At 37.5% G+C, this 21976-nt stretch overlaps 4 protein-coding genes across 5 annotated transcripts in view; 2 read left to right on the top strand and 2 right to left on the bottom strand.

Annotated features, from left to right (window-relative positions):
* The window catches only part of LOC122419509 (SPEG neighbor protein-like), a 41019-nt gene extending 38501 nt beyond the window's left edge, over window positions 1–2518 (bottom strand). The window contains exon 1 of the mRNA XM_043434135.1: window positions 713–2518. Coding sequence (XP_043290070.1) covers window positions 713–824 — 112 coding nt within the window. The 5' untranslated portion in view covers window positions 825–2518. The remainder of the gene's footprint in view (window positions 1–712) is intronic.
* Window positions 2519–8096: 5578 nt separating this feature from the next.
* Window positions 8097–11941, top strand: Pngl (N-glycanase Pngl). Its single transcript, XM_043434130.1, has 5 exons — window positions 8097–8652; window positions 8997–9514; window positions 9844–10018; window positions 10528–10956; window positions 11076–11941. Exons 1-5 carry the CDS (start codon window positions 8431–8433, stop codon window positions 11649–11651), a joined length of 1920 nt encoding a protein of 639 aa, XP_043290065.1. The 5' UTR covers window positions 8097–8430; the 3' UTR covers window positions 11652–11941.
* Window positions 11942–12452: 511 nt separating this feature from the next.
* hop (tyrosine-protein kinase hopscotch) lies at window positions 12453–20080 on the bottom strand. 2 transcript variants are annotated; one of them, XM_043434128.1, is made up of 10 exons: window positions 19632–20080; window positions 18787–19085; window positions 17914–18474; window positions 17522–17799; window positions 16743–17242; window positions 16335–16456; window positions 16092–16245; window positions 15641–15971; window positions 14902–15308; window positions 12453–14664 (listed from the first exon to the last, which is right to left on the bottom strand). In XM_043434128.1, exons 1-10 carry the CDS (start codon window positions 19731–19733, stop codon window positions 13990–13992), a joined length of 3429 nt encoding a protein of 1142 aa, XP_043290063.1. In that variant the 5' UTR covers window positions 19734–20080; the 3' UTR covers window positions 12453–13989. The 2 variants fall into 2 exon arrangements, with proteins under 2 accessions (XP_043290063.1, XP_043290064.1); XM_043434129.1 differs by having other exon boundaries at window positions 16743–17206.
* Window positions 20081–20137: 57 nt separating this feature from the next.
* Window positions 20138–21952, top strand: Prosalpha3 (proteasome alpha3 subunit). Its single transcript, XM_043434137.1, has 3 exons — window positions 20138–20297; window positions 20626–21253; window positions 21626–21952. The coding sequence occupies exons 1-3, from the start codon at window positions 20295–20297 to the stop codon at window positions 21766–21768; spliced, it is 774 nt and encodes a 257-aa protein (XP_043290072.1). The 5' UTR covers window positions 20138–20294; the 3' UTR covers window positions 21769–21952.
* The last annotated feature ends 24 nt before the right edge of the window (window positions 21953–21976 follow it).

The raw sequence follows: 21976 nt of genomic DNA, 5'->3' as shown, positions 1-21976 counted from the left end.
TCGATTCGTTGTATTGATAAAATAAAAAAATCAAATCACATTAAATTTCCCAATCTAGGTTGAAACGCATTTATTATGAGAAATCGATGGAAAAGCTTGTAGCAGTGAGTGAGCAAGAAAAAAGAAAAGATAAATCTTCACTCGAATATTTTGAAACTCCATTAATTCGCATATCACAAATCGCATGAAGTACTTTGAGAAAGCAAGAAAAAGACTTTGTTGAATCTATGAGAAGTAAATTCTCGAAAGCACTAATTTATCTCACATCGAACAGCTCAAAAGTGATGACAAACAATGATAAAATCTTGAATGATTTATTGACAAATCAATTGTACGGTGAACCCTCGCATCTTTTTTCTCTCCCAAAGAATCATTATTCTCCACAAAAGGATGAATTTACTCTTTTGAATGAATCATACAAAAGATATTTCCTCCAATGCTCTTATCTTCAGATCGCAAAATCTTCTAAAATGCAGCAACAGAAGAAACAGCATTTTCTCGCTGTTATATCATTACCCTCAAAAACTTCGTGTTTAGCCTCAACTCTTCGTAATACCCCTAAAGCTATTTGAAACGAGTAGAAGTTTCAGTGGTTTTGAAGTCGCCGAAATGATATCTCGGATGAAAATATGTCGACGCAAGCGATTTCGAAGCATCTATGGTACGTAAAAGAACAAAGGAGCACAGTGAGAAGAAGACGGAAGAGACTTACCGGCGAAGAGTAGCCCAAGAGCGAACAATAGACCCCTCATTTTTTGTGTGCTCTCATTCCCCTTGTTCACGTCTTTCGATGACCACCGAACGGTGCACTTCACAATATCCATATATACTTTTATATACACACATGTGCATGTGTCTGTATTTATCGAAGCACATAGGTATCCATGCGGTTGATTGATTTAGAGGATTTCAACGATCGATATTGATCCGTCGTAAATTCTTTTCAAATGGAAACGTTCAAGGCCTCGAGGAGGAGAGCGCCGATCGTTTCTTTTGCTTGGCACACTGTTGTGACCGCGCGAGTCCTGGTAGCACATATTAGCATTAGAATAAATAACCGTTCAGTAAACGATCGGATCGTGCACACAGATGGAGCTATGGATCTCGGTGCCAATGTGTATACATGGGGGAACGGGTAGTGGTAACAAATTCCCGTCGGGCGGAGAATCCGTCGGAGAGTTACGAGAGATATCGAGAGAATTCCGGCAAGCGTCCTTGTGGAAGGTGGCAAGGTTTGCCTTCCCTTCCTTCAAACCGCTAAACTCATAGCCACTAGTCGATTTACACACTCGAAAAGCATAGAGCAGTCAGGAAATCCTGTCGTTTAGCTACACACGTATCTGCACTACTTACACTCCTTCGATTTCAATTATTCTCACACTCCCTCTCTCTTTCCCTTTATCTTTCTTGCCCTCGTTGTTTCCCTCTCTTCCTTTCGCTTTGGCTTATCTCTGCTACGCAAGTGAACGACGAAATTCCTCCACCCTTACCCACAAGTTGTCATGCAGCCCCTATCGAACAGCCACAAAGTCGAAGCTCCCATTCGAATGTAGCACCCAACTAGACCGAGTGGTGTTTAAACAAATTTATCATTTTCTATGGCTATCAATGTCTTTGTATTTTATAAATCCTCTACGGTTTTATCGTCCACTTGTTATTCGTTTCGTTGTCCGAACTTAATGCATATGATTTAAAAGGAGGAGATAATCGATGCCCATCGACACTGAGACTGACCACGCGACGTGCACTTTTCTTTCGTGTCTGACCAGACGCGCACTCGAACCACTGTCGAGCGTAAATATAGCTCTTTTATTGATGATACCGCAGCAGCGCGTATACTTCGAATAAGTATTTATGAGTGAAACGGACGTTGATGTACGTTGCACGTTTTGTTTCTGTTTTTATTTTTTTTCTTTTTTTTCTTTTTTTTTTTTTTTATTCACCCTTGCGCATTACCTCCGATTCCGTTGAACCGTTTGATTTGCACTTTACAAAAACACGAAATATTTCACTGAGTGCAGCTTTTTTTCGTGTTTTTCCTCGTTACCAATGCCTGCTGGTTTCTGACAACTCATTGCACCAATCGTCGATAAACTTTTTCACCAGCTGTTTTTAACAAACACGTTAAAACATAAAATCTGGATAGTCGCACTTCTACTCTGGTCGATTGTTTCGACAGCCTTTTTTAGTCACGACCCTGGCTAAAGCGCGTCACGAAATTGACACTGTTGTGAGTAAATGAGTCACACGGTTGAGTAAACGTGGCTACTTTATTCGTCAAAAGTGCCGATGCTTTTGAAGCGTTTAACAAAATAGTCGATGCAAAAAAATCAAGTTGAAATAAAGGACAACGGCGATTTGAACGAACCGTCGAGATTGCAATGCCACCGCACAAAATATCTCAGAATTATTGGAAAAAAGTAAAAAAATAATAACAGAGAGCCGCGTGATTCGTAACGCGGCGACGATATATGTATCTCGAGAGAGGTTTGAAAACGTAAACTTCCGAGGTTCGAACGCTCGGGGTAGACTGGCAACGGCGAGATACGAGGAGCCGTTTCATCCCCCACCGTCGACGCTTCTCTCGCCTCGTCGGTGACAAGGGCGGGGACGCGTGGGCAAAGGGCTCTCGCGTGGGTGGGGTGGAGAGCCCCACTAGCCTGCTGGCACATGAGACGCAGAGAGAGAACGATGGGAGCTCGAAGAGCAGGGAAAAGGAAGGAAGACAGCGGCGGAGATGAGCGAGAAGAAAAAACTCGAGAAAGAGGCTTGTATAGGGAGAGCGGGCAAACGAGATAGCAAGAAAAGAGGACGCATGAGCAATCCGGGCTCTATAAAACGTCCGAGATCTCGCACGCAGCATCCACACGATTCTGAACTCCCGTCAGCCTCGCGTGTTTCACCGCTCGCTCTCTCTTCCTTTTTTACCACTACGTGTGTGTCGCATTTTATTTCTCTTCAGAAAACACGGCCCGCCCCGTTGCACGCGCCACCCTTGGGTCCTTACGAGAAGTGCACTATTATATGTAGTAGCGCATATCCTCGACAAATATATACATATACGTATACGCTTATAAACGTACAAAAGTAGTCGGGCGTTTCGCGCTAGATAAAATTGTCGATCCGTATACGTATGCAGGGAGGTGTGCGTACACAAACTCACGAAGGATTCTCACGCGTCGTCGTTCGACGCTCGTACACGCGGTACACGTTCACATATTAACGAGGGAAAAAATGTATCGGTTCGAACGATAAATGTTGTCAGTGTTATGTACGAACGCGTAATAAATGTGCATTCCGAAAGGATTTTTTTCTCCCTCTCCTTTTACTAGTTTTCCACCGTTATCCCAGCTCTATATATTTCATTGTTGCCATCTTCGACATCCGCGTTTCTTTCGGTTTTATGCTCACTATGACCCCCTATCGAAAGAGAATGGAGCAACTGACATTTCGTTTAATCGTACCTGGATTCCGAGTGCTGCCTTTCCCGCGAAACTCGACGAGCTTAAAAGGATTTTACTTTTTCTCAATCGTGACGAATTTCGAGATACCGTTTCAAACCATTTTTTTACGGACTTCGTAAAAAATCTGTTGAGTGGAATTGATTACGAAGCGGGAACAATTATTGCGAGGTTGCTGGAGCGAGAAACCATCGACGATTGCATCGTCGATGGTTTCAGCAGTTGTTGCTTTTGAACTAATTACGAATAATAAAATAATTAATTTTCAACTAAAAATAGTTTTATCGTTGTCGTTTTATTGGTATTCTGATTGGCCTCTGATACGTCCGAATATGCTCTTGTTTAAATATAACTTTTGACTTCTAATGATCACATGTACCAATGGAAAACCGGCTGAGCTAGTTTTTATTTAAAATAAGGTATTCGTGATACGTCAATATATTCAAGAGCTCAAAACTTTTTCAATTTTTCCGCAACGGATGTGACGTTGCGCTCATCGTGTCGCGTATTCCGTCCGGAAACTGATCAACATCTGTTATAATTGATATCGCAATGCACGGAGCCGCGGGCAAACAACAAAGATAACGATCCGATTCGTAATTTAATGAGGCGCAGAGGACAGTCATATATTTTGTTTGAAGCTCAACCAAAGTCCGAGATTTGATTAGGCTTGAGAACCGATGTCGGCGTACTGATTGCAATTTCGCACACTCAGAGAGAACCAATGCAGCCCCCCCGAGTGTAGGCGGAGTGGAAGGGTGTAATAGAGTTTTGCTAATAACTCACGAGGCCGTATTGCATCTGGCTGGATGAAATTTCGTAGAATACAGATTGGGGACAAGAAGAAGATGGAGAGGAGACGAGAGAGAGATAGAGAGAGAAAGAGAGAGAGAGAGAGAGAGAGGGGTGGGGACGAGAGAGGGCATGCGAATGGAGACGGTTCGAAGGATGAGTTTCGCCCGTGGGATTTCCGTATAACCAGGACAGGGGGTAGCGCGCTTTTCGTATTGCTTCGAACTAGCAGGATCGAGCAGGACGCTTACCGTGAGCTTTCATCATCGATATAGCTCATTGTACGTGAGAACTTCTTAGCCATCTTCTATATCCAACCTTTATTTTGTTCTCTATATACCCCGCTATAGATTCGCCAAACAATATCCTCCGCGTATGAGTACGAGGCATTTCACGCCACTTTCGCATTCCCAAACACTTACTCGACCTCTTTCGATTGGTAGGAAATTTTTTCATCTTTTTCTATACACTTTCAATGAACGGGCACGAGTTTTTTCATTCTTCAATTTTTTCACGTACTTTACAAGAAAAAAGAGAGTCAATTATTTTCTGTGATCATTGGCACTCATTCGAAATAAAAACTGGTCTCTCAACATCCTTCCATCGATTAAGGTAGTTCGTGCACGAAATGATTTTCTCAAGAAAGTCTTGAAATTTGCACAATATTTAAATGAACGACTGACAGGCATATCTAATTTTAAAGGGTCCGCGTCTTATTGGTTATTGAGATAAACGTGCTTAAATGTGGAGAAAAATATACAGGATTGTAAGGACTGTGGGCAAAAAATCGTTTATCTTTCTGCATAACGAATGAACGCTTATTACGAAGTTTATGAAAAATAACAATGAAGTATATAATGAAGGTTTGGGGAAATATTCGAGACGATTGTCTTACTAGTAATAAAGAAATATTAGGTTAAAGATTTAACGAAATTGGTAATGAGCACTCGAATAACCTCGCATTTGCTTGTTTCGGCATTTTGTTTCTTCTTGGCTTGGCCCATTGCTGTCATAGAATGAAAATGATGTCATCGCTTTTAAACCGATTGCATCTTATAAAGTGAAGTGTAACAAAAAATCAGTTAAATTTTCAGACAGTTTAGGAGCGTCGTTGCTGGGAAAAATCAATAACAATTTGGGCCAAATAATACATTCAGTGATATCTCCGTTAAAAATTATGCTAAAAATATGAAATTTTTTGGGCAACATGAGCAAGGCTTGCCGAGTAATGTCAATTTTTTTTAGATTTATTAGGAGATTCGCTGAGATTATATTAATGATAATCTGTTTCCCGTGCAGTTTTTTGAGGCTAGGATCGTCACCGTTCGTGTTTTCGACTGAGCTTTCACCAGTTTTCGTCTTTTTCCCCCAAATTTTCTTTAAAAATATATGCAACATTGCCAAACTGTAAGCTGGCCTAACTTTTGAAAGGTACAGGTCATAACTTTTGGGTAAAAAAAATGACTGTACAGCATCAACTTCCTTAATACTTTTTTCTCGATCCTTTTCCCGTTGTCTTTTCCCTTTGGGCTCTCTAATGCAATTTTTTACATGAAAAACACAAAAAAAAAAGAATTTATTTGTAGATTTTTTTTTTTTTGTAATTAATCAGTAAAAATATCACGAATGAATAATTTCGTGATCTCAAAGATCGTAATGTTCAAGAAATAAAATAGCAGAAGATTGATCGTACATTCGAAGCGAAAAGTATAAAAACAGAGATTCGTAAGACGGATGTCTGAGGCGTTTGAAAAGGAAATTATAATGAGGAGAATGCGTTTGATGTAGAAATCGATAGAAAGAAAAGTCTGAAAAGAATTTTGATCGGGGCCAAGACGCATAAATTCGCGTCGTTCATCATCAGTAGCCTTCAAACTATAAATGAAAAAATTTGAAGGATCGACCGTACCACTGTCAACATTGATAAAAATTCATCACGTACGCATAAAAGCAGCCCCCGAGAACCTTTTTCCACTAAAGGAATGCTAAGTCTGAGTTTTTACTGTCCAGTTGAGAATTTATAGAGTGCCAGCTCGTTAATTTCAATTCGGTACTATAAACTTTGACTCGGAAATTCGTAGAGTGTATTTTTGATCGGGCTCCTTGCTGATGAGTTATTAATTAGTGAAGTTCCTGAAGCGACGCACTTTTACTGCACATGTTGACCGAACGACTGGAGATTGAGTGAAAACGGATAGGAATAATTTTGGAGAGCGTAAAATTTACCATAAAAAAGTCACATACAGCGCTTCTCTACCTCCGGTACTTTAATTCTGAAAACGAATTAAAAGACGAGCATAAAACCGTCCGGATTACACGGGAGTCGCGAAAACAAGGTCGTTTTTCTTCGGTAACGAAATATTAAACACAGAATATAAATGCCCGCCTTTTTTTTTGTCAGAAATATTCGAGTTTTTAATTTTAATCTTTCACATTTTTTCAATATTTCTTAACGTTCAATCGTTCTTCCTGGTTGCACAATTCGCACCGAAGTTCATACTTTTGTAATAAAAATAACCTCTTAGGAATAAGTTCAATCTAAAATTTTTCGATCTTCACCGTTCTCTCGTATCGTTGTATCATCAAAACTCACCGTCTTTCCTTACCCGCTGCTCTTTCTTCGATTCCCCCCCCCCCCCCCTCCCCCCCCCCCCCTTTCGCCTCTACGCCGAGCTTTCCAACGCTCTCTCTCTCTCTCTCTGTCTTTTCCTCTCTTGCTATACCTCCCCAATGGTTGGATCAAATTAACGTTCAATCTCAATCTGGCTGGCACTGGACTTCGGCAACAATGAGAGCTTGAAACTTGTAAATCATGACCGATTTCACGAGAAACGTCGCCTTTCGCCGTATCCGAGTTCATCGAACAATTTCTCTGTATACACAGCGTCCTAAATGGTCTTTGAGTACAAGACGGTTTTCCATTAAATCAACGGGAATACGCTTTGGCTCAAGTTAAAGAAACTGCACGTTTTTCCGGAGATACGATCAAATGGAATTTCGATTGATATCACGGGATTGAAACTTTCCTTGTGTCAACTATAGACGATGGTTTTTGGTTTAGGAGAAATTTTTCGCAAGTGTTGTGCTAAAAAGATGATTCAATGCTAAAAAACTTTCTCGTGGCTCGCAGCCAGCAATGAGGTTACACATTCATAAAGACAATAATGAAAGTTACTTCGTGTAAAAGTGTGTCAGAGTAATTTAACCTAAAAATTCAAAACAGTTCACCCGAGCTCTCCTCTTTGGAAGTACTTCGAATCTCACATCAAAACAACTGACGAATATTTGTTCAAAATCGAGGTTAATTCGCATGTGAAATAATAAACAACGTGGAAATTATATGGCCAGTGAGCTTTTCGTACTTTTTTAAAAAACAAACAACCTTTGGAATCCATCGTCTTACTGGGATATATCATAGGTAGAATAATAACATACTTTAAGGAATAATTGAAAAATAAATTCAGCCACAAACCTCGCTGAACTTCCATAAAGTATGCCCATACAATTTAACGTCCCATCCGCTTTACGTCGGACGGACAGTTTACGGTCGGATGCTTTTCAACCTTCTCCCTTGACAGATAGTCCCTTGGGGTGTATAGTTTGCGGACACGTGGCATTTCGCGATAACGTTCAAAGTGCTCCCCAACACGAAACTCATCTCGCTCAAAGAAGTGTAAGTGAAAATGTCATGTAATTCAAACGAGTCTGATCGAAAAAGTAAGCTTATGTCATAATTGACAAACTTTCCGTTGTAGCGCCACCGTCCGAGATATCACTTGAGAAACAGTAGATTTGTAAAGCCCGCCAATCGGACGATCACCAAGCTCACACCGCCACGACGATGTTCTGCCATGACAGTTTGAATATGGCTGCCCTTCATGTACCGAAATATGATACGTCACTAATATTTTTTTAAATCGAGATTTAAACGCAATTTAGTAACTTTTCACGCTATTCAATATGTTTTCGTGACTCTCAGTGATACATTTTTCAACAATCACATATTTTATTTCAGTGTCAATTTTTAAATCATTTTTATTATTATGTACCACGAACTTTAACCTGACTTGATCGTATGTTTTCGCTATGATTTTTAGGACTTGTATATATTTGTTTATATCTTGAAGCATACGTGGCAAATATAAAATTTTGTTGACGCCTTCTTCATTTTTTCAAAATGGATACTGAATTTAAAAAGTGCTTGGATTCTTTGAGTGACAATGAGAGTGAAATTCGTTCGGATGCACTGCGGATACTTTTACGTCTCTGCGACAACATTATATCGTTTCCGAACGATCACAATTATCGTCGCATCCGAGTTGATGATCCAAGGATTGCTGACAAGTTATTAAGAGCTTTTGGAGCCATAGAGTGCCTATTTGAAATGGGTTTTGTTGAGGTTTGATATCTTCCAAAATTTGCCAGATTACCCGATTATGACGAATAAAATTTTGTTATTTATCATTCACATTATCTTTGAAATAAAGGTAAAGTCTGTGTGTTTAATTCAACAATACTGGATCAAAAATATATTTCAATACTCAAAAGAAAAATTACATTTGTTTTTGCAAACCCTTACTAAATCAAATGGTTTCTATTAATATTTTCTTTTATTTAACTTTTTATTTATTGACTTTCCATTTAATCATGTATTCACACAAATTGATTACGATGACCAATAAAAAGAACTAAAATTGATATAACTGATGGGTAAACATACTAAAACAAGGAAAATTCTTTCAGGATGGAGAATATTTTTCTTTACCGCCTGATGCTTCGTTATCTAGACTGAGACAGATTCAAAAAGCATTACATGGCCTGCAAACTAAAATACAATCAATTGGCAGTGCAAGTGAGAACATTCCTCAGAAAGAGAAAAAACCTAAAATGAAACACAGAGACAAATTTCTCAACAGCGTTGTTGACAGATTCAAGCACATACTCATTTATGAGAACCCTCATTTGCAGAGTAAAGCAAGACGTGTTGTACCATTGGAAAAATTACAAATAGGAGCAATGGAAAGAATGAGGGAATTACAGAAACAAATGAAAAAGAATAAATTAGAGCAAAACTCTAGTCCCCTTCCTGAACATCAAGTTACTATGGAAGATTTCCTCCTTGTTGAACTTCTTGATTGGTTTAAAAATCAATTCTTCACTTGGGTCGACAGCCCCACCTGCAGTGTTTGTGACAAGGGATGTGTTTACGAACGTGTCGAACTTTCCACAGATCCACGAATTTCTAGAACAGAAATACACAAGTAAGCGCACAGTTTCATGACTTTACAAAATAACTAATGAAAGCTCATTTGTTATAGATCTTTATTTTCCTTTTATACAGAAAAAACTATGTCTATGATTATAATTTTTTTCTTTTTTTTTTTTCCACTACAAACTTTAAAAATATTTTAATCACTCCTACATACAATGAAAAGAAGTTTAAGTGCCCACGCTTAGTTTTTTCGATACAAGTTGAAAATTTTTGTAGATTGCGTTGCTGCTGTTTTTTTTTATGTCCTCTGATGATATTGCCTGATATTGTTTTGAGACTTTACTGTGTACAAATTTACAAAATCCATGATTTTCTCAGATGCGAGGATTGTGGTTTAGAAGCAAAATTTCCACGGTACACTGATCCAGGAATCCTGTTAAAAACACGACGCGGCCGTTGCGGAGAATGGGCAAATGTATTTACCCTCATATGTCGAACTTTGAACTTTGATGCGAGAGTAGTTCACGATGAGACCGATCACGTATGGACGGAGGTAGAGAACTTGATTTTATTAGTTGTTGTTTCATGTGCGATTGACTACTACAGAAGTTATCGAAATTTTGGTGTTCTTTGGATTTAATTTCTAAAAATCCTGTGGAATGCTTTATGATTTTGACATTTGCAATAAAATTTGACCAACGATTCAATTACATGTTTATATTAAAACATTGCATTGAACAGTGCATAAAGTATTTGACCCATCCGTTGTCATTTTAGTTGAAATATCTCCGTTGAAAATGAATCGTTTACAAAATAATATTTTTGAATACTAACGAAGAACTTGGAAAATGAATGGGGTCTACTATAATTAAAAGGGCTGAACAGTTTTTACGTTAAAAATTCATCAAAAAAAAACCTTTCCTTATCACTTTGAACTACAATTAGAGGCAATTTTTTACATGAAATATCGCTCTAAAGAAAACTCAAAAATGTTGGTCGTAAAGTTTGTTTAGGGTATTTTCAAATAATGGTTAAAAAAATATCTTTGGACTGAAATTTCAGGTTTGGTCGATAGCGTGCAATAGGTGGATTCACGCAGATCCATGCGAGAATGTAATGGATCGTCCATTGCTGTACGAACGAGGCTGGAAGAAAAAGTTGACTTACGTGATTGCGTATTCCAAGGACGAAGTCCAAGATGTAACTTGGCGATACACGCGTGATCAAGCGTCTATCATGAAGCGGCGAATACTTTGCTCAGAAAATGATTTATGCTCGCTTATTTGCAAACTCAATGACGAGAGGCAAAATTCGTTGGGTTACAGCAAAGCGAGAAAACAATTTGTGACGAAGAGAAGAGCAATGGAGCTCGTAGAATTCATGCCAGCACCGCCGGGATCGAAGAAACCATGCGAAGATGGTGATGCGGAATACGGAGGACGAACTTCCGGTTCATTGGCGTGGAGAATGTCACGTGGCGAGATGAAGCAGGTGAGTCAATATGGGGTGGCAAATAAAAAGCTTATTCACGTTTAGGAACCCCGAATAATACAAAAAGATTTTATCCGCAAATGAAATATACTTGAACGATTACATTTTTTCGATCCCAGGATCTTCCGAAGGAACCACAAATTTGGAAAATTCCACGTGACGCAAAGCAATTTGTAATTCGTTATTACTCAGCGAGAGACGAGTACGAGACGTCGATGGATTCTGATAAAAGTGTGGAAAGAAGGAAAGGTTGGGAGAACGGTGTGGAATCAATTAAAGGTGGAATATTTCGTAAAGTCGAAAGCGATTGGAAAATGGCATATCTCGCTCGGTCACCTGGTCAAGACGAAGGACGTTTATCGTGGTGCTTCGAATTGCTTCAATCTGAACAACGTATCAAATCTTTTGCAATGGAAGCCCAGTGTACGACTTTCAATGGTGCAATGGTGAAATGGGAAGTTCAGGGGTCGCACAGGGATCCAACTAAGCCGGATGTTTTCATATCTATTGATGATTGCCAAAATTTTCGATCTGAAGACTTGAATAATTCGTCGAGAATCACGATAATTGCCAAACTCTCCGGAGGTGAAGGCGATCTAGCTTGGCAGCATGCACAATTGTTTCGACAAAGTTTGACGAACGAAGATTCAGCATCCATCGTTATATCGATGGAATTGTGTAATGAAATATTTTAAAAATTACTATCTTCCAAGTAGGAATTCAAATACCTACCAAATACTGATATACTACGATAAATTGAAAGAAAAAACTATAATCAATATGCCGGTAATACAGTCATATAAAAACTCGAAAGGAATAAATTTAAATAAATATTAAGGACGTTTCGGTTAGTGTTACGGAACGACCATTTGTTTAACAGGCCACCCTTTTTGTTACCAGTCATGTTCAGTTTCAGAGTACAAATTTTTTGATAAGTGTGAAAATCTGTATTTCGAATACTTCGGAATAAAACTACTTTCGAACATTCGATTTTTTTTTTACAAATTATACGTGCCATAAAGTTATTAATTTTGAACGAAGCTTTTCTCATTTAACGATTGAACGAAGCATTAAACGGTGCACTTTGACGCATGATCGTAAAATGTGAATCAAATGTAGCGGAATCAGAACGATTAAAAAAATTAATTCTACCTCAGGTATAAAATCAACTGTAAAATTCTTATTGAAATTGTAAAATAGTACTAAAATATTTTTTGTCAAATTCCATAAAATTCCATAAAAATTGACTAAATTCGGGAAAAAAATCGAACCGATCGTTTATGGCACTACACATAAAGATTTCAATCTCATCTTTATTAATGACTCAATAAAACATATTATCAGAGCCATAAAATTTTATGTCTGACATTTTCGAAGTGAACTGAACAAAAAACTATTCCTGTAAGAACACGACGACATCTTAACTACTTAAAGTTTGGTAGGTATTCTTGCATTCCAAATTTTTCAACAGTCTGGTTAGAATTAAAAAAATCGAATTGTGAGAAAAAAATATATTTTATCAACAACAAGAATTGCACATTTTTTCAAATTCTCGCGCACTCCGCTGGCGGGTGTGATCCTGAAGAACTCACGAGAATTCATTCAGTTTACTGACAAATCTGCTTGGGGAACACTTACAAAGTTAAGTGAATTTTTACATAGATTGATGAAAAAATAATCTAATCCGAGTAAGAGAGTCGCACTAAAAGTAAAAATTAAAAAATTTATGAACATGATGATTTTTGGATGGGTTCATAAAATATACGCATCAACGTTATTCAAAATGTTAACAAACTTAACTGTAAAGGAGTATTTTCTAAAAACTATTACTCCATATGAATGATGAAAAACTCGTAAACTTGCTGCTATGAAATGATCGTGTCATTTTTTGTACGGTATTGTGAACAGATAGATAAAATACTTTGTACTTCGTTAAAAAACAGATGCTGTTGTAAAAAAGTCATCAACTCTACGGTTGACATTACACGATTAATTTCGCAAACTCGTTCGTTTAGTCATTAAATTTCATTAAAAACTGCAAAAATTATGTGGTTGAAAAAATGAATAAACTTACGCTGTTTCTAAAAAGATTTATATTTTTTTTCAATGCAATTAATGAAAATCGTAAAATTATATTCATTCCCGAGCTCGATCAACACTTCCATAGCAGCCACTCTGCGACGTGCCATATACCGCAAGTGTTTCGGCATCGTTTAAAAAGTAAAGAATTAATATTTTCATTAAAATTATTCATATTCCTATTGTAATATCAGTATTTTTGATATAGAATTCGAACATTGTTTTCTTCCGTTTATCGTCGATTCGAATAAACAAACATAATTTTGTATACACATTTAAATATCTATATAATTCAGAGGATTCGTTCAACGGTTCGTTTATTTCCTCTTTCTCGCTTAGTAGGTGCACACATTAAAAATTCATTTCTGTGTGATTTTTAGTACCATCGTGCATGAATGGCACAATGTTTGTCGATAAGGAGATCAACCATCAAATGGCACAACGACGATAATCCTCCCAGGCCGCATTTTCAGTCTTTCTCAAAACTTCCGATGGCAACAAATAGTTTTACAGTATATACAGAGCGAAGTATTGAGAATTGCCTTGAGAAATAATTCCCACGAACGTTTTAGGGTTCGAGAGAAGCTATCTGCTGGCAGTAATAATCATTCTCCTAACTAGGTCACTTGAGAAATTTTCCTGGAATCAGCTTTACTGATTTTTTAATCGGATCATTAATATTTTTGCAGATTTCTGCGATAAACCCGAAGCATGTTGAGTGTGCGTCGTTCAAATTCTTCAATCATGATTTAAAATCCACAAAAAAATGTTGGATTTTCAATAACGAGTGAAAGCGACACTTAGGAAGCCTTAAAGGATCCCGATATTCGGAGTAACACCACAACGGAGCCTCGCTTGTATTCCAGTGCCTATAGTTGGCCTCGTATAGAGCGTGTCGCCAACTCCTTTTTTTTTCATTGTCTCCTCTGGGATTCTTTGTTAAAATTTCCGTCTTCAATAATACTGTTCCATCAAGTCACGAATGTCGTTACACAGCGTAGCAAAATCTGGCCTGAGATGACTGTGTAAATGCCAGCATGGATACATGAGTTTCACATAAATATCTTGCGGGCAATTGGGAGGGCAAGGAAGCCTCAAGCCACGTTCAAGAGCTTCCAAAAGTTCGGCGCTTCCTTCCTCCTCGTTATCTCCATTAGCCTTTCCATCACCGCCTAAACCAGGCAATTTGGGATCTTCGCCGAATCCAAAAGTTTCGTACATCGTAACGCCGAAGGACCAAACATCTGATCGAGGTGAGAACTTTCCGTCGCGAAGACTCTCCGGTGCATACCACTTTATAGGAAGATCACGGTTCGTTTGTAGAATATAATAATCGTTTTTATCAGTTACTTGAGCAAGACCAAAGTCACTTATTTTCACGCGTGTCTCATCCGCAACGAGAATATTTCGTGCTGCTAAATCACGGTGCACTATACTCTTACGACCGAGATATTCCATTCCCGTTGATATGTCTAATGCAAAATCTAAAAGTCTTTTATGCGTCAAAAATTCACGATGTATTGACAAGTAACTTTGAAGCGAACCGTGCTTCACGAATTCCATTACGAGACACACTTCTGGCTCGGATATCACCCCAAGAATCTCGACAACGTTTGGATGTTTCAGTGTCTAAAAGAATAATCAAAGATAGATAACTGCAATCCTATCAAACTGAAGAATTTGAAGTTTCTTGTTATTTATTAGATTTTACGAATAAAAATACAAAGAAAAAACATGCAGGAGAAACTCAAAATTAATTTTAAAAATATCATAAAATTCACTTCTGTTCGGTAAATTAAAATCATTTGAAAACTTTTCCAGTGATGATTCAGTACTTTCCCTTTTGAAATCAACATTTTCTCTCACCTTCATTATAGAAATTTCTCTCTCAAAATCTCTAAGGTCAGCTTCCAATGCTCGCGTTCTCAATTTTTTAACGGCGACCTCTTGTGGCTCAGCATCTTCAGCATTGTCCCGCTCGAGGATGCCCCGATAAACTTCACCGTAAAAACCTTGTCCAATTCGACCTTGAAGTATGACGTTGCAATCGGCATCGAGCTCGAATATTCCTTGCATTTGACCCAGCAAGGTATCCCCAACGGTTCCTGTACTGCCGTGAATACCATCGTTTCCATGAGTACCGCCACCGTGTCCCATAATAGCACCAAAAGGGTCGCCGTTCCCTCCCGTCTCGTCCAACCAGCCGAGATAAGCCGAAAGCTCTTCTTCAGCGTCTTGATCATGGTCGCTTGAACCAAGGAGAATACCGCCACCTGTGACAAAACGAGAATATTCGTTCACATACGTTCTCTCATGATGAAAATAAGAATAAAGGACATAGTAATGTTTTGCATTTTTTACAAGTCCCAATTTTGAATTATTTAAAATTTTCTCTTTCGAAAAACTTGAAAATGAAGACAATGGAAGAAATGGATTGAAATACTAAATTTTTCATCGTTATTCTATATAGATAATTCGTTTTATGATCCCGTTGATAAAAAAAAAAAATCCAATCATTACGATGTATATCATATTTAGAAAGCTTGATTATCGTGTGGGCGTTAAACGAAAAAAAAAAACAGTATTAATGGCGAAAAATATTTACTGTCATCGCCATCATCCCATGGCAAGCTCGTACGTTCAGTGAAAAGACTGCTCGCCCGTGATTCGCAATCAGAGGACGAATTATTCTCGGTTATTTCCATATCGTTGTCATTTTGATGTGCAGTGTCGTTGAACAACCGAGGAAAAACAGTAGCATAAGCGTGGGTACGACGCGAATTGTAAACCTGATAGAGAATCTGATTGATATCACGCATTATAGCCTGCGGTTGTTTTTTCGGTCCACCAGGCTCACCCCAGCACTCGATCATTAGATTGTACACTTCAATGGGACAACCACTCGGTATTGGTAAGCGTTTACCACTCGCATAGAACTACAATCACAGAAAAATGTTTGAGAAAGATGAATAAAAAAACAATAAAAATATATTTTCATAAGTTTCTATGAGTTGAAATGATTTTTTTTATTAATATTCAATATAAATAATTTGTACCTTTTTAACGGAATCAATATCACGATGAATAGGAAGGATCGCACCTCTGGAAAATATTTGCCAAAAAGTCGTGGCCAATGCCCAAACATCGGCGCGAGTACTCCGCCTCGCAAGTTCAGGATTTAGGTAACATTCCGGGGGTAACCAATGTACACTGATGCAACACATTTTCATCGATCAGTTGAAACGAAGGAGAATTAATAAGTCACTATAATTCAAAAGTCAGAATGATTTTTTACTTACTCCGCGTTGGTATAGGAAAAAAGTCCAGGATCGGCAAGTTTTACGGTGAAACTATTGGCTGTGTGTGCATGGACTAGAAGCTTTCTACATCTTATGTTGCCGTGGACGACGCCGCTTTCCTCCTAATGAAATCAACCAAGTTTTAACACTTCTCTGAAATTTTTTTATTCATAAAAGAGATTATTTTTATTCGGACAGAACAAAGAGTATTCCTTCGAAGAATGAGGTGAAAAAAATGATCTATTGAGGTTTTTCGTGAAGATAAAGTCCATTCCAAAAGAAGAGAAAGAAGCATCAAAAGAAAAAAATCAAAAAGCAAATGAATGAGAAACCTGTTAAATTAATTATTGAGAAAAAACAAGTGTGCAAAAAATAAACCAATGTTGTCGTTAGAACATAAATTTTTACCAGATGCCAAAGAGCTGTTGCGAGACAAGCAGCGGCTTCAACCATGTCGACTGTTTTGACAGTTTGTGGTGTATTATTACGAAGATAAACATCAAGAGGTCCGAGCTTAACGAGTTCCATGAGCATTCCAACAGCCGGTGACAATGTCAAACCGTAAAGTCGTACTAGGGCTCCCGATCGCAGTTGACCCCATTTACTCGCCAATTCAAGAAATTCTTTTGTGAATTTTCGCTCCTCCTCCTTAAGCAGTTTTATCGCAGCTTCAAGTTTTTTTCCTTTAACTATTCGCCACATCGCGCGATAGAGGGTGGTCGTTGTTGACGTACGAAATTCACCGCTGTCACTACTCTTTGGAAATGGTTGAGCTTTGTAAATTTGTAATTGCTGAGGAGATATACATCGCGGACCTCCGTCGAGCAGGGCAGCGATTATCTCATCATCAGCTGCTACATCGCTACCGATCCCTTCGGGAGCGCAGAGCAACAATAAGGGGGATTTATCTATAGAGAAATCAAACACAAAAACCGAACGCAACGATAAAAAAAAAACTCATGAAAATGAAATTACTCAAATTTTACTTAAATGATAATTTGTTTTCAGAAGGCGAATATAATCAAACAAAAACTGAAGCTTGAGTATTTTTCAATGTTCAATGACTAATTTTTTTTGTTTTCTAGTTAATAGGAAACTGAATATCTTGAAAAATGATGGAAACTTGAAAAACTCTTTTCATTCAACCACTTCTTAAAATAGTTCAACTTTAAAAGAAGAAAACGAACCATATTCGGAAGGTGGCAAACACTCAACAAGATAAATTGGACCTTCCGGGTCTTGATGCATCGCAATTAGTTGGGCCAAGGATCTGTATCTCTGTACAGATTCAGCTAGTACGAAATCGTCAGGTCCTAACTGTTCAATCTTGTGTGTTCGATGTTTGCCGTCCTTGCCACACCAATCCAAGTAAAATACATTATACTTCGTCTCACTTTCGCGTAAAATATAAGTACCAGCTTTGTTGGAGCGTTTTTCCTCTATTTTGGCATAGGAGAATTCGCCACTATAACGAATGAGTAATTACAGCAAAACGATTGTTGATAATTGATAAAAAGGTAATAATGAAAATGGTTGGAATTACAAATATTACGATGAAACATTGGAGAAAAAATCTCACCCAACAGGACCGTGGCACTTTTGCTTATGGAGAGTTTGGAGACTCGGAGTTAGAACGTCACGACAAAGATTAAACGTCCATTTAACAGCCAGCCTGTAATATCCATCCAGCGATGAAACGAAGGACATGAGCAGAGAGTTAGTTCCGAATTTCAGGTATGAAGGAATTCCATTTTTTCTTGATACCTCAACTGTACTATCCTGCCTTATAGATATGAAACAAAGATCCTCAAAAGCGCAGAGTGTATGCCATATCCCATTCTCAGTCTCACAATATTTCACATCGCTCATGCTTACTCTCAGTAATACTCTCAATGGCGTGGGTATTTCTTTGTCCATCAGAGCTTTGTACTCTTCACATGGATAATTCGGTGCCATGCTTTCAAACTGATTCAAATATTGTTCCTTTACGTAAGATGCATCATGACCTGATATTCTCGCTAGTGCATTGTGTATTGGCTTCTTTATGAAAAACGAGTGTCGCTTTATGCATTCTTTGGGTATATATTTTTTATAATCTGACTCCACTATCTCCCGTGGTATATCTTTCTCGAGCATTATCCTGAAAACGATGAATCTTTTGCTATATTTATATTTGACAAGTATACAATCATTTTTCATTACTTTAAATATAATCGTTCTACCCTCAAAGTGCACATGTAACTCTGATGACGGTACAACACGTAAAAATTTAGGGATAATTGAAAAAAATTTCAGTATCCATTAACAAATCTTTTTCCAAGAAAACTCAGATATCTAAACCAGTTTAGTATAGTCATTTACATACACGGCATCAAAGTCTTGTAAAGTCTTTCATTGTCTTGATGAAAAAACATGTGTACAATCTCTCACCCAAATTTGACTCCTTAATTACCTGTACATATCGCAAACTCCTAATCCAATGAGCTCCCGCTTGTGTCTCTCATATACAATGTCAGGTACTTTATTGTCAAGAACGTCAGAACGTGCTTGTTGAAAATAATAATCATAAGCTTTTATGTCGATGTGCTTCAGTCTCTGTAGACTGGAGGGTTTGAATCTAAGACGAAATTCAAATTTGAGCTTTTCATCATTTTCCATCTTGTAGCCAGGTGGAAACCAAAGCCTGGTTGAACGATTACGAAGAGCAAAGAGATGTCGTGCTGCTGGTCCGATCTCAAGTTGTTTACACACCTGTTAAACAATAAACACATGACAGAAGTATACAAAATGAGAGATTATGAAACATTGAAACAATCAATGATAAAACTGATGGTAACATCATTTCAATATGAGTCAAATCATTTTTTTATTCTAAATTAATTGCCTTTTTTATGCTACTCTTATTCGTGACACTCTTAAAGAGACTAACAAGAAATACAACAATGTTTCATAGATTTATGATGCATCAGTTTTAAGCGGTATAAAAAAATGGTTTTGTACACCATAAATAAAATTTAACATTACATCTTCTAAAGATAGTTTCTAAATGTCCATTCGACAAAAAAAAAATAAATGCATTCTACATGTTAAAAAGTTCGTATTCGTGTAAAAATGTTCCATGGAATACTCGTTTCTCTTAAAATTATTATCAAAGATTATTGTTGCAAATATTTATACAAAACCTCCAAGGATTTCCAAATTTGAAAGTGAGTTCCATTCACATATCATTTTCAATGTACATTATTTCAGTAACGTAAATGAAGTGATGAATATTTGACTGTGTAACGAAATACTAACTTTGATGCAAAGATCTTCGGTCGTCCATCCTGAAGAGAATGAAACGTTCAATACTTTTATATCCGTCAAAACATGAATTACGGCTACTTTATCTTCGTCCATTTTAATCAGTTTTTTATTTTTCCCAATAGAAATGCGATTGATTCATTTATATGTCACTTTGCAATCGAAACAATTGATAGAACGATTCCCAGTCATTTTTGAGGTTATATATTTTTTTTAAATCGATATATCTTTGTAAAAGTAAAAAAGTATCAACGAAGTAGCGAGTATGCGCGAGTGAACGAAGAAGCGCGAACTTCTGCTCTTCTTGAAACTTGAAACTCGTTGCAGAACACTGTCTTTCTTCTTAAAGTTATAAAAAAGCGAAAAACCACAGATATAATTGAATGAGCATCGTTATACGTTTATAAAACAACAACAAAAAGTCAATTGTCTCTTATCCCTTGAGATCGAAAAGCCCCATATATATATACACATTTCAGTTAGTGAATGTGACCGTCTTGAGCGCTACGAACGCGCTTTCGGGTTCGGGCCGCGAGAATCGCAATACGAGAACCGAGCCCGAGAGTTTACTGTTGCTGATGCGAAAGTGCCGAAATATTCGTTTTATCGAATAAGTTGCAGTTATTATCTACTAATATCGATAAATAATTTTAAATAATGGTAAGTCAAAGACATTTCTATTTGATAAAAACAACTTTTCATCGGATAAACATAGGAAATAACCCAAAAAGTTACTGTATTACAATCGCTCTTGCCATGATTAAGGTTATGTTAAGAAATGCATTGTCATCGAGCTATTATTTTAGCGAAGTCAAGCTAAAATAAGTCAAATTCTTAAAAAATATTCGTACTTAATTCGAAATACAGACCTACTAAATCATTTTGTCATAACACGACCGTCATTGCATGATTCGTTATCAATAAACTTCTTTTCAAGGTTCCCAAAAATTCAGCAGGAAAATCATTTTTGTGACTTTAATCTCAACAGGCTCGACGATACGATACTAGAACAACGATATTCTCGCCCGAGGGCAGATTATATCAAGTCGAATATGCCATGGAGGCAATAAGTCACGCAGGCACTTGTCTTGGGATTTTGGCAAACGATGGTATTCTTTTAGCCGCGGAAAGACGAAACACCAACAAACTCTTGGATGAAGTATTTTTCTCTGAAAAAATCTACAAATTGAACGACGATGTAGTGTGTTCCGTTGCTGGAATAACATCCGATGCTAATGTGCTCACCAACGAATTACGGCTCATTGGTCAGCGATATTTGCTGCAATATGGTGAAACCATTCCTTGTGAGCAATTAGTCTCCTGGCTCTGCGACGTTAAACAGGCCTACACTCAGTATGGTGGAAAAAGACCATTTGGAGTATCCATTTTGTACATGGGCTGGGATCGTCATTACGGGTACCAGCTTTATCAATCTGACCCCAGTGGCAACTATGGTGGCTGGAAAGCTACTTGTATCGGCAATAATTCTGCTGCAGCTATTTCCTCGTTGAAACAAGAATACAAAGAAGGAGAAACTACCTTAAAAGATGCTCAGGCCCTTGCCATCAAAGTTTTGTCCAAAACACTGGACATGACTAAACTCTCGTCCGACAAAGGTAATTTCTTTAACTTAATAACCATGAAATTTAAATTGTTTCTAAATCGTGTTTCATCAACTTGGAAGAACATGCTCAATCATTTGTTTTTGTCGTTTTTACTATTTTTTGTTTTATTCGTATAAAATTAGATTACAATAATAACTTTCATTTAAAAAATTGAAAGAAAAAGTTTATAAAAAATAAAAATGTTTCGCAAATTATTCTTATAATGTATGAGTAATATCTTTTTGGCATCACAATGCTCTCACAGTTTCGTTTGTTTCGATGATACAATTATTTTCTCGAATCTATCTTTCCCTATTGACTAAATCTCTCCGTATTTTTCCTGAATCTAATTGAATGTTTTTTTCATTTTTTTATCTGTTTCAGTCGAGATGGCGACGCTAACACGCGAAAATGGGAAAACGAAAATTCGCATTTTACCAGCAACTGAGGTGACCGCACTCATCGAAGAACACGATAAGATTGAAGCTGCTGCTGAGCAGGCCAAAAAAGAGAAACAAAAGCTGTAAATTTCATTATCACTAGAATTATATGTGCCTGAGCTCAGATGCGGTGCGAAGAAAATCAGAGTGATTTGGTGTCAATAAAAGATATTGCTTTTTTTTTCAACATCACTCGTTGTATCATCAATATCTACGATATACCGTTTAGGCAACCGAATTTTTTTATACTATAAATATCTATGAATCTCTCTATTTGTGTTTCGATCTATCCCAT

Source organism: Venturia canescens, chromosome 1 (assembly GCF_019457755.1).
Source record: "Venturia canescens isolate UGA chromosome 1, ASM1945775v1, whole genome shotgun sequence".
In the NCBI taxonomy this organism is placed as follows: domain Eukaryota; kingdom Metazoa; phylum Arthropoda; class Insecta; order Hymenoptera; family Ichneumonidae; genus Venturia; species Venturia canescens.
The sequence above is the reverse complement of the archived record's forward strand: the minus strand, read 5'-3'. Positions and strand labels throughout refer to the sequence as shown.

What these genes read in the sequence shown, in the direction of transcription:
- Pngl (XM_043434130.1), top strand. Translation starts at nt 8,431, where the DNA reads ATGGATACTGAATTTAAAAAGTGCTTGGATTCTTTGAGTGACAATGAG. An exon ending in TTGAAATGGGTTTTGTTGAG is followed by an intron (nt 8,653 to 8,996) that starts GTTTGATATCTT and finishes AAATTCTTTCAG; the next exon opens with GATGGAGAATATTTTTCTTT. An exon ending in CCGATCACGTATGGACGGAG is followed by an intron (nt 10,019 to 10,527) that starts GTAGAGAACTTG and finishes CTGAAATTTCAG; the next exon opens with GTTTGGTCGATAGCGTGCAA.
- hop (XM_043434128.1), bottom strand. Translation starts at nt 19,733, where the DNA reads ATGGACGAAGATAAAGTAGCCGTAATTCATGTTTTGACGGATATAAAA. An exon ending in CCGAAGATCTTTGCATCAAA is followed by an intron (nt 19,086 to 19,631) that starts GTTAGTATTTCG and finishes ATTGTTTAACAG; the next exon opens with GTGTGTAAACAACTTGAGAT. An exon ending in TTTGCCACCTTCCGAATATG is followed by an intron (nt 17,243 to 17,521) that starts GTTCGTTTTCTT and finishes ATTTCTCTATAG; the next exon opens with ATAAATCCCCCTTATTGTTG.
- Prosalpha3 (XM_043434137.1), top strand. An exon ending in TAAACTCTCGTCCGACAAAG is followed by an intron (nt 21,254 to 21,625) that starts GTAATTTCTTTA and finishes TATCTGTTTCAG; the next exon opens with TCGAGATGGCGACGCTAACA.